This window comes from Ranitomeya variabilis, chromosome 6, assembly GCF_051348905.1.
Source record: "Ranitomeya variabilis isolate aRanVar5 chromosome 6, aRanVar5.hap1, whole genome shotgun sequence".
Taxonomy (NCBI): Eukaryota; Metazoa; Chordata; class Amphibia; order Anura; family Dendrobatidae; genus Ranitomeya; species Ranitomeya variabilis.
In genome coordinates, this window is record NC_135237.1 from 44,801,073 (window position 1) to 44,813,150 (window position 12,078).

Genomic DNA, 12,078 nt, shown 5'->3' on the forward strand with positions numbered 1-12,078 from the left:
TTTTTTTACAGATACCGTCAGTACCCATTATAATCTATGGTGCTGTTCACATGTCCGTTTTTTACCAGCAGCACGGATGACAAGGGCCAATACAAGTCTATAGGTCTGTGTAAAACACGTACAGAACACAGATGCCATCCGTGTGTCATACGGGTTTAAACGTGCAAAGTATAGGAGAAGCTTTGTAACTGAATTTTCTTAAGCCATAACGGGAAAAATAACGGCTGGCACACTGATCCAAAACTCTGATGACACTGGTACAGATTTTTACGGTATCGGTATTATACGGACGTGTAAAGGGGGCATAAGACTGAACCAATTTCCCAAAGCTGAAGAAAGTTTTGTAGGATTTTAAAATAACAGTGTTTAAATAAATAAATAAAATTGTTTAGGGTATTTTATGTGTGCATAATTCAATCCTATCCATTTAAATCCTACATTACCATCACTGCTGGGCTCGATTGGCTGCAGCGTCATGTAATAGATGCAAAGAAAGATTGGAGGCGGCGGCAGAGAGCCAGCGGTGGAGTGGTGGTGGATAAGTACAGCTCTTTTTGTCATTTTTAAGCTCAAGATTACAAAAAACTTAAAGAAAATGGAATACCCCTTTCATTTTTCACCATAACCAAGGTTCTCTATATAAGCTTACTAATACAGATAGTTAAAGATAAGCAAATCAAATTTGGGTCAAAATTTTAGGAAATTCGCTGAATCCTGCAAATTTGAACAAATGGTCTCATACACTTTTTATATTGCAGAAGAATACATCAGTCAGAGAAGGATCAAATGACTTTAGGCAGGCTTCCAGATAACGTCTTGCATCTTTCACATCACATGGTATAGCATAGCCAATCAGGAGGGACTATCATAGCCTATATAAAAGCAGAGGCAGGGAATGCAGCAGCTATTTTTTGGGGGTAAATCTGGATAGTGAGGGGATATCACAGCTTAGCCATAAAGATAGGGAGAGAAAGCCATAAAACACTGAAGAAACTGTACAGATCGTGTATGAAACCGCAACAGTGAAGAAAATTATTGTGTGAGATAAAGAGAATGTTTTTCAAGACAATTGAAGGCTTTGGAGTATTTTAGATTTGCCGGGAATCGAATTTCCGGGGAAAATTTGGCGAATCTGACAAATTCGATTTTCAAAAAATTCACTAATCTCTACTGCCATACTTTTATACTTCTAGTCAGTGTCATAATTAAAGGGGTTATCTAAGACTTTAATACATGGGATAAGAAGTCAAAAAAGGGTTCACAGCTATCTGGACACACATCCTAAATTTCTTTGGTACAGTGCCTCGCGAAAGTATTCAGCCCCCTGGAACTTTTCAACCTTTCCCCACATATCATGCTTCAAACAAAGATACCAAATGTAAATTTTTGGCGAGAAATCAACAACAAGTGGAACACAATTGTGAAGTTGAACAAAATTTATTGGTAATTTTACATTTTTGTGGAAAATCAAAAAACTGAAAAGTGGGGCGTGCAATGTTTGTAGTCTGTTACCATGGAAACACATGGTCCTGCATAAGAGTTGTGAACACAAATTGATATAACCTGACAACGAATATTCCTGTAAAGTCCTGACAGCCTACAGCTCGATGTATAAGAACTGTAAGCACATACATTAATTGTACAAGTGGAGCTTCCCTTTACGCTTCATATATCACGGAATTAAGCCCAAATAAACCAGGCGCTAAGTGTTCCCATGATGAACGACCTCTGGAGCGCCCCCGCCTGTCTCCGTCAGGTTGGTGCAGGCAGCAGATGATGAGCGCAGCACTTTTTCCATGGTAAATGCGCTCAGCGGGGGCTCTGAGAGCTTATTAAGTACGGACGACTTTCCGCTGCACAGGCCTGCACATAATAAGCCGGGCCGCTCTGAATATATAGATCCCCTCTACATACATTGTTTATGTTTCAAGAGAACATTGTCTGCTAAACAAGTTACTTCTTCTGAACCGGCGGAATTACTATTATTTTCTCAAAATCCAGGAAAAAGGATTCCCAGCTATCTGGACACATGTTTCAAGACATAAAAGAATGCGACAATGGGCCAAGAAAAAAATGATTAAATTCAACTACGGTATATTTGATAAATCCCAAAGTCTCATATTTCCAATTGAATCTAGATTCGTAAATCTCAAAGTATTTTTGTTTTTATACCTCTAAAAAAAAAGAAATTAAGTAATTTAGCCCTTTGATTAAAAATATTATCACTGTGTGTGAACAGCTCTTATGTAAGCCAATGAGTATCCATAGCAACAGACTACAAACAAACCCTGTGTAGTCCCCTCTTGCGGATTGCAGTCATACTTCCATTTTCCTTATCTATAGACATAAAGAGTAGGACAACGAGATTTTTGGAATTAGACCGTACAGGGTTTGTTTGTAGTCTCTTACCATGGAGATGCATGGTTCTGCATAAAAGCTGTGCACACAAATTGATAGCAGATTTAAAAATCAAGACCTTTTTGCGAATTAAGATAATTATTTTCTGATTACTCAGGATGGAAAACAGTTATTGATGATGAGGGGGCTCCATAGATTAACCTAAGACCCCTATTGTGCTGCTTGGATTTACCATCCACTTCGTTTTATGGAAGAATCTGTGGCAGACAGAAGTGAGAGAGTTGATCTGCGGGACCATAGTTAAGTGGTCAGTATCCTGTGGCCTCCGAGCAGGGGCCCATGAACGGCCTCCTACCTGCCGAAATCCATGACACCTCTTCTGACATGTAGACCCAGCGCGATGAAAGCAGAACGTCGTGCCGAGTCGAATCAGTAGAGGAGTCAAGGATATCGGCCGGTAGTAGGCGGTTCATAGGGCTTACGTCCGGCGGCCACGGAATACTAACGTGGTCCAAGGTCCTGCGAATCTACTTGCCCCCCTCCCAGCTCCAGTGCAGATGTGAACACAGCCTTACGAACAGAATACAATATTTAGGTGTTGAAGAGAAAATATAGTTTGAAGATCCAACCAGTGACTATAGGGAGAGACCTGAGTAGTACGGCGCGACCCCCCCCAACTGACTTTTCACAGTTTTCCTCCAGGTGATTGACAGATGTACATAAAATTTCAGCAAAGCATGTTTTAGTCTGAAACGCTGGGGCATTTCAGAGAAAAACATACACATGAATTGAGATCATGGTTTTTGGGATGACTAGTCCAAGAGGTCGTTCACCAACAGGTCACTCAAAGGGAGCAGGAAGGGAACAAGCCACCGGCCTTTTGGACTGGTCTCCCATGCAGCACGGTCCCCAACGAATTTTAGATGTATGGTTTTCTAAAATAAATAAATAATACAGCAGAGCTTTATAGTAGAACATATCTGGCTGAGATGATACAGTCAGTGTTTCATACATGCTCCCTGTGGTTCGGACCAGAGCTGTGGAGTCAGTAAGCCAAACCTCCGACTTCTCAATTTCCATGACACCGACTCAAGATTCCACCAAAATGGGCTCCCACTCCGACTCCTCAATTTCCATGACACTGACTCCATCAACATGGGCTCCGACTCCACAGCCCTGGTTTGGACAGCATATATCCACTGTCAAATTCCCTTGTTTTATTTTTCATAAATCAATAGTACAGGTGAAAATAATTAACTTTGAAATACATCTTATCAGAGAAATCTGCCTCTTTCTCCTCCTGGACTGAACTTTTATTCTTATAATACTCAATTCAAGGGTAAAATGTGCCTTCAGTGAATACAGATTTTCCCATTACGGAGATAGACGACTCAATGGAGAACTGTAACCTGTCATTTCAGGAGAATACCGTATATACTCGAGTATAAGCCGAGATTTTCAGCCCATTTTTTTGGGCTGAAAGTCCCCCTCTCGGCTTATACTCGAGTCATACCCGGGGTCGGCAGGGGAGGGGGGGCTATCTAATTATACTCACCTACTGCTGGCGCGGTCCATGCGCGTCCCTGCTTCTTCCAGCGCTGCATATTCTTCCTGTACGAGCGGTCACATGGTTCCGCTCATTACAGTAATGAATATGCGGCTCCACCTCCCATAGAAGTGAAGCCGCATATTCATTTCGGTAATGAGCGGTAACTGTGACCGCTCAATACAGGAAGAAGATGCAGCGCTGGAAGAAGCAGGGACTGCACAGCGCCAGGAGCAGGTGAATATACAGCGCTGCACGATATTTACCGCTCCTCGTTCCGGTGCGGCTCAGTCATCAGCGTCCTCTGGCTGTGACGCTCAGGTCAGAGGGCGCGGTGACGTAGTCAGTGCGCGCCCTCTGCTGAACGTCAGTGCTGAAGACGGAGCCGCACGAGGAGCAGGTAAATATTGAAATTGCCGGGGGTCCTGAGCGAAGAGAGGTGAGTATGTGATTTTTTTTTTTTTATTGCAGCAAAAGCATATGTGGCAGTGACTGTACGGAGCATCTTATGGGGCCATAACGTTTGTGCAGCATTATATGGGGCAAGTGTCTGTATGGAGCATCTTATGGGGCCCTTATTACCATTTATGCAGGGTTATATGGGGCATATTTTAATATGGAGTATCTAATGGGGCCCATCAAACTTTATAGAGCATTATATGGGGCTCCTGATTCAATATGGATATTCAAAAACACTTAACCTACTGATGTCTCAATTAATTTTACTTTTATTGGTATCTATTTTTACTTTTGAAATTTACCGGTAGCTGCTGCATTTTCCACCCTAGGCTTATACTCGAGTCATTAAGTTTTCCCAGTTTTTTGTGGCAAAATTAGGGGTCTCGGCTTATACTCGGGTCGGCTTATACTCGGGTCAGCTTATACTCTAGTATATACGGTCTGTATTACAGCAGCCGTGTTTGTCTCCATCTCCACCAGCCCCAGCTGCTCCATAGAATTTTAATAGCACCAACTGCCATCTCCTATCTCAGCAATGGGAAGATGCGTCTTTCCTGAATACAGATTTTACCCATGAATTCTGAATGATAAATCAGTCCAGGAGGAGAAAGAAGCAGATTTCCATGATAAGATATATTACAAAGTTTCTTATTTGCAAGTGTACTATTGATTTATAAAATAAAAATTTAAATGATGATAATGCAGACATGTTGGCAAATGTCATGGGGGTGCTCCCAAAATTTACTAGAAAGCAGCACATCTGAAAGTATTCTCGTGCATGATGCCGGGATGATTCGTCATAGGACAGAGTCACAGTCACAGAGTCAGGGGACTTGGAAGAAGCGCGGAGAGGAGTACTCCAAAAATAGGGATTGGGTCTGTGAAAAAAAAAATGGCAGTATTTGGCTTTCAAGCCACCGTCGTCGTCCTCCCAGCAGGAGGCATTTCCTAGAAAGTTACAGAAAACTTCTCACATACTTTCCCCATTAGGTCCAGCATTCTTCCTGGTCACAACTTCCACACCCCATATTCCGAGAGACATCCTCGACTTACCTGGTGGTATTTCTTTAGTATATTGTGCATCTCCGCCACATCTTCACTTGTAATAGTTTTTATAATATACCTCTTGTCACAAGAAGTGTGAAACCTTGCGCCAGTGCGAGCCTGAGAGTCATTAGCCAAAGGGGCGTATCTCGTCAGGGAGTTCTGTAAATAAGAAGAAATCATTACTAGGCAAACATGCATACAACTTCTGCCATTCATTGGGACTCTACGGCTCGTGTCCTTAAAGGGATTGCATCACCTATACTTTTTGCAAACATAAACAATGCTACATTCTTTTTCTTAGTTTTTATTTGATCATGTTAGATTTTTATCTTATTTTTGCACCTCATTTGCGCCATCCATACAGAGTTGCTGTAACAACATTAAGTGATAAGCTCTACAGCTACAAAGTCGTAGGAAACTAGTGTCTGGAGACGTTCATTGACTTCTATAGGAGAGTGTAGTGGGCATGCTCTGTGACCTGTGCAGAGGTAATTATGCAGGTAAAAAAAGGAGGTGAGCTGTGGTTATCACCCATTATGAATGGTGGATCCTGTGTTACCTATATACAGGCGATACCAGTCATTGTAATTCTGGCAGTGTTAATAAGACTGCCAAGCAGTGATCTCTATTCCAAAGTTTTGCAGACATTCTCTGTGACATGTGCAGAGGTCATTGTGCAGGGAGGAAAAATAGGTTAGCTGTAGATATCACATATTATGAATGATGGATCCTGTGTTACCTATATATAGATGAGATGAGTCATTGTAATCCTGACTGTGAGGATTATTATCCTTATTATTGTTGGAGTGTGTTATGGGCATGCTCAGTGACCTATGCAGAGGTCATTGTGAAGGAAGGAGTTGTGCCGTCACTAACACACTAACACCTATTTTGAATTATGGATTCTGTGTTTATATATATATATATATATATATTATATATATATATATATATATATATATATATATATATATATATATATATATATATATATATATATATACACCACACAGGTTATTGTAATTCAGTCTGTGATAATGAGATTACTGCTGAGAAGCTATCTCTGATAGAACATGTGGTTGGCATGCTCTATGACCTGTGCAGAGGTCACTGCGCAGTGAGGAGGAGGTGGTGAGCCATCACTAACACTTATTGTGAACAGTGGATCCTGTGTTACCTATATAGAGGTGATAACAGTCATTATAATCCTGGCAGTAATTATTATTATTGGAGTGTGTTATGGGCATGCTCAGTGACCTATGCAGGGGTCATTGTGCAGGGAGGGGTTGTGCTGTCACTAACACCTATTTTGAATGATGGGTCCTGGGTTAAGTATATATAGACTACACAGGTCATGGTAATCCAGTCTGATAATGAGATTACTGCTGAGAAGTTATTTCTGTTGGAGCATATTGCGGGCATGCTCTACGACCTGTGCAGATGTCATTGAGCAGAGAGGAGGAGGAGGTGAGCCATCACTAACACTTATTGTGAATGGTGGATCCTGTGTTATGTATATGTTTCTTTTTTTTACTAATAAATTACATTGATATTTGTCAAAGAAAAAAAAAATAAAAACAGCAAAAAAAAAAATTTAAACTATATCTAAAATATAAACATGAAATACATTTTTCCCACAGTGGCCCATTTTCATTTTTGTTTGCCTGTTATTCACAAATATATTCTTGCAGATCTGTGATGAGCACAGCGGGGAAGTTTTGGGTCAGCATATCCGTATTATCCCGTGAACAGCTTCCATAGGATTGTACGAATTAATCTCTGTACAGCAAGTCCTTGATTCACACTCGGCAAATATAGCAGGCGCTGCACGTCGCTTATATGCTTCGTACTTACACAGCTGTATTAGCCGCCTCATCCATATTCATAGACTGCTGCATTTCATACAGACAGCCCGCTGTGCACCGCCAGGCCTCCTAAGTGACTACTCTGGGTGACCAGCGTGTACGTGTCCGATGATGTCCACCAGGTGGCAGGTGAGTCCATAATCCCCAGAAGATGAAAGCAGCAGAGCAGCGCCAGATTGTGGTAAATGCTCGGGTCACATTACACTCCAGTAAGATTAAAGCAAACAGATAGAGAGTTTGCAGGATTGTGGATGATCCGGGTACAGCAGGCACAGCAATGAGGCAGATGCCACAAGCTTTTTCAATCTTCTATGATAGTCACAATAAATCAGCTCGAAACTGACATTCTCAGCTTCAAAGTCAAGGTCAGGAACATACGACAACTGATCTCACCAGACTTGGGGGTGAGAGATTCCTCAGAAACTTGGGTAATTTGGCCAAAAGAGCTGCCATTGAGGGGTCAATCAGGTGCAATTACCCAGTATGGGTGGTTTACCAGTGAAGGTGATGACCACCCTGAGCACGACCATCATAAGGAGCAGATACAGCGGAAGCAACGGAACAGAAGTAACCCTATGTAACAAAAACCGCATTTACTCTGCCCCCGTACCTTTACCTCAGTCTTCCTGGGGAGCACTGTGCCTGGCCAAACTTATGGGAGAGCACTGCGCCTGGCCATACTATAGTGGAGCACTGTGCCTGGCCATACTATGGGAGAGCGCTGCGCCTAGCCATACTATGGGAGAGCGCTGTGCCTGGCCATACCATGTGGGAGTGCTGTGCCTGGCCATACTATGGGAGAGCGCTGCGCCTAGCCATACTATGGGAGAGCGCTGCGCCTAGCCATACTATGGGAGAACGCTGCGCCTAGCCATACTATGGGAGAACGCTGCGCCTAGCCATACTATGGGAGAATGCTGCGCCTGGCCATACTATGGGGGAGCGCTGTGCCTGGCCATACTATGGGAGAGCGCTGCGCCTAGCCATACTATGGGGGAGCGCTGCGCCTGGCCATACTATGGGAGAGCGCTGCGCCTGGCCATACTATGGGAGAGCACTGCGCCTGGCCATACTATGGGAGAGCACTGCGCCTGGCCATACTATGGGAGAGCGCTGCGCCTGGCCATACTATGGGAGAGCGCTGCGCCTGGCCATACTATGGGGGAGCGCTGCGCCTGGCCATACTATGGGGGAGCGCTGCGCCTGGCCATACTATGGGAGAGCGCTGCGCCTGGCCATACTATGGGAGAGCGCTGCGCCTGGCCATACTATGGGAGAGCCCTGCGCCTGGCCATACTATGGGAGAGCGCTGCGCCTGGCCATACTATGGGGGAGCGCTGCGCCTGGCCATACTATGGGGGAGCGCTGCGCCTGGCCATACTATTGGGGAGATCTGCGCCTGGCCATACTATGGTTGAGCGCTGTGCATGGCCATACTATGGGAGAGCGCTGCGCCTGGCCATACTATGGGAGAGCGCTGCGCCTGGCCATACTATGGGAGAGCGCTGCGCCTGGCCATACTATGGGGGAGCGCTGCGCCTGGCCATACTATTGGGGAGATCTGCGCCTGGCCATACTATTGGGGAGATCTGCGCCTGGCCATACTATGGTTGAGCGCTGTGCATGGCCATACTATGGGAGAGCGCTGCGCCTGGCCATACTATGGGGGAGCGCTGCGCCTGGCCATACTATGGGGGAGCGCTGCGCCTGGCCATACTATGGGAGAGCGCTGCGCCTGGCCATACTATTGGGGAGATCTGCCACTGGCCATACTATTGGGGAGATCTGCCACTGGCCATACTATGGGGGAACACTGTGCCTGGTCATAATATTGGGGAGCGCTGCGACTGGCCATACTATGAGGGAGGGCTGCAGCAGGCTACATTATGGGGGAACACTGCAAAAGTACATTGTGTCTGGCAAAACTGTGGGAAATTACTGCGCTGAATGAGAGGCCACGACGATTAAGTTCAAAGCTCTAATTAGGTCAACTAACATTCATCCCAGAATCACAGGCTGACTCAGATTATTGTGACATATCATAGATAATTGAAGGCTTTATTATCGCTGATAATCTGTACAAGATTGGCCCTGGGTGCATAAAATATAAATGGCAGCATTTATTGTAGATTGCACAGGAGCAGCAGTTGTGGTACATTTAGCACCAAAGAAGTATCTCCCAATAAACACTGTATCAATCTATACAGAATACAATACAATATATTATATATATATATATATATATATATATATATATATATATATATATATATATATATATATATATATATATACACATACATATACACACACACACAGGGAACACTGAGTTCTTATACTGAAAAAAATATGCTTTTATTTTTTTGTGGAGCAACTCTAAACAACTCTAACGTAGTACTTTGCATTGTGCAGTCGCTCTTATACTTCCTGGAAATACGTAAATTGACTGACAGCGAGATGTTCCCTTTGTTCCCACACAGTCAACAGCCTCATCCACATGTCTAGGACTTCTCGGATCTCTGGCCCACGGTAAGGTCATACGTCATATTCGTGAATCCTCTGAACACCAAATTATAAATTACGGTCATCTCAGTTGTGTCGTTTGGTGACAGAACGGGGCCACAAAGTAAATATTTTTACAGATAAAATGAAAAGGAAGACGACAATTAATGGATCCTCTCTTCTGCGTTGCATTCTTTACCTATGAGCAAACGCCAGATGAGAACAAGTGGTTTTCTTAGCATCAGCCTACAAGACTCTCGGGGATTACTGGCAACGTAACACCACAGAGGACTAGTCAGATAAAGACTCCAGCACCGTCCACCACTGGCGTCTCTAAGAAACACATGAGGCTTCTCGGCTCCTCAGTAGATACATGTGGAGTATTTGATAACCAGGATACACGCTGAAGGACTTAGATACAGGACAGAGACAAATTGACTATTGTGACCAAACTCTAAAATGTCTAATGTCCTATATTAGTGTTTGCAAACAACATTCAAGTGCAAATTTTGAAACATGTCAAACTAGCAGGCAAATGAAATGCATGGCACTTGTTACCAGGAGCAGACTAAGAACGGTCTGGGCCTCTGGGCAATAAAAGTCACTGAGCAGAGAGGGCATGGTCGAGCACCACTACACTGCCCTATCAGTAGCATTAGATGAGACATGTTTTTGGAAATCATGCTAGTAGGCTATGCCCAGTCTGACCTACCAGGAATGTAGCATCTATAAGGACTGAAAAGCTTAGCTAAGTCCAATACATTTTGGAAGGTATGTATAAGTAGGAAGGCAAATCCAATATTAGTGACGCAGAGGTCATTGCCAATGAGGAGTGGGCAAAAATTCCTCAGGAACGCTGCCAGAAGCTGGTGTCTGGCAATGCATCACATTTACAGCAGGTCATAACAGCCAGAGGTGCTGTACTATGTACTGACGGCAGTAGTGAGTAAAAGTGGCATTTTGTGCTGAATTTGGAGAAACCTCTTGATATATTAGTCGTGTTGAGTTTTTCAAATTGTTCTTGTTTGGTTGGTTTATTGCAAACAGCAGAACGTTTGGGACTTTTGCCAATAAACCATAATTTTCCAAAGGGAGGTGAATAATTGTCATTACAAATGTACAGGCTCAAGTAGAGAGACCGGTTATTTCCTTCGGGAGGAGAGTATAACATTTTGATTATATTCCCTGGGCCTTTGACAACGCTGGTTACACAGCTCATAGCAATGAGTCAGATTCCTACCGAACAGATTCTCTTTAGCAGCTCTATGGGTACACCTTCTTTAATTAGATATATATATATTTTTTTTTTTTTTTCTGTATTTTCATGACTATGAAAATTGTACATTCACACTGAAGGCATCAAAACTATGAATTAACACATATGGAATTATATACTTAACAAAAAAAGTGTGAAAACTGAAATTATGTCTTATATTCTAGGTTCTTCTTTTGCTTTGATGACTGCTTTGCACACTCTTGGCATTCTCTTGACGAGCTTCAAGAGCTGAGCTGATCGGTACAGTGCCTGGTGTCACATCCACACTGATTACAAATTGATGACCGTTCCTAAGGATTGGCCATCAATGTTAAGGTCCCGGACAACCCCTATAACCGAAGTTGGAAAAGATTGGCAGGAGATTTTCCTCTTTGTTTCCAGATCATGTAGAAAATCCTGCAGACGAAGAAACCGTGAGGACAGTAGATTTCTTCTATGTCTAAGTTTAGTGGTTCCTTTAAGCTTTTATAAGGTCCAGCACTGAACGTCCAATCTACTCATTTATACAACTTTACATTTCCTATTCCTGTATTATGACATAAAGTAAATTGCAATGTACGCCTCTAGGAAACTTGTGTGACGACCTCTGTGGAAAATAAAAGAGCAGCATAAATGGTCACAAAATGCTCAGATCTCCCACGGATACACCGAAGAAAACAAGTCAGAGAAGACAATACCGCAAGGATTTATATTTACAGGTGGTGTTTTTACCTTAGGGGAAAACTAATTCTATAAATAAAAAATGTACCGTAAATTGTCTTTTTTTCCAAAGGGCAAAAAGCTGTCACGTATGTGCCACCTCCTGCAAGTATCTACCAAATACGTCATTGTCTGACCCTTTGAAGAGAATCTGGTACCAAGTTTTTGCCACCTAATCAAAATAGCAAAATAATGCAGAGACAGAGTTTCTGATTACCGTTATATGTCGCTTTATCAGCAGATAGGGCTCTCCCCACACTACTTGGATCCCGGGACCATTCCCTTTCGGACTCTATGACGGCTGACGCCACGCACTGGACTGCCTG

The 12,078-nt window shown here is 43.2% G+C and overlaps 1 protein-coding gene across 1 annotated transcript in view; it reads right to left on the bottom strand.

Moving 5' to 3' along the window:
• Nucleotides 1-12,078, bottom strand: part of PIP4K2A (phosphatidylinositol-5-phosphate 4-kinase type 2 alpha) — a 142,084-nt gene that overhangs the window by 14,326 nt on the left and 115,680 nt on the right. The window contains exon 5 of the mRNA XM_077268362.1: nt 5,417-5,569. Coding sequence (XP_077124477.1) covers nt 5,417-5,569 — 153 coding nt within the window. The remainder of the gene's footprint in view (nt 1-5,416; nt 5,570-12,078) is intronic.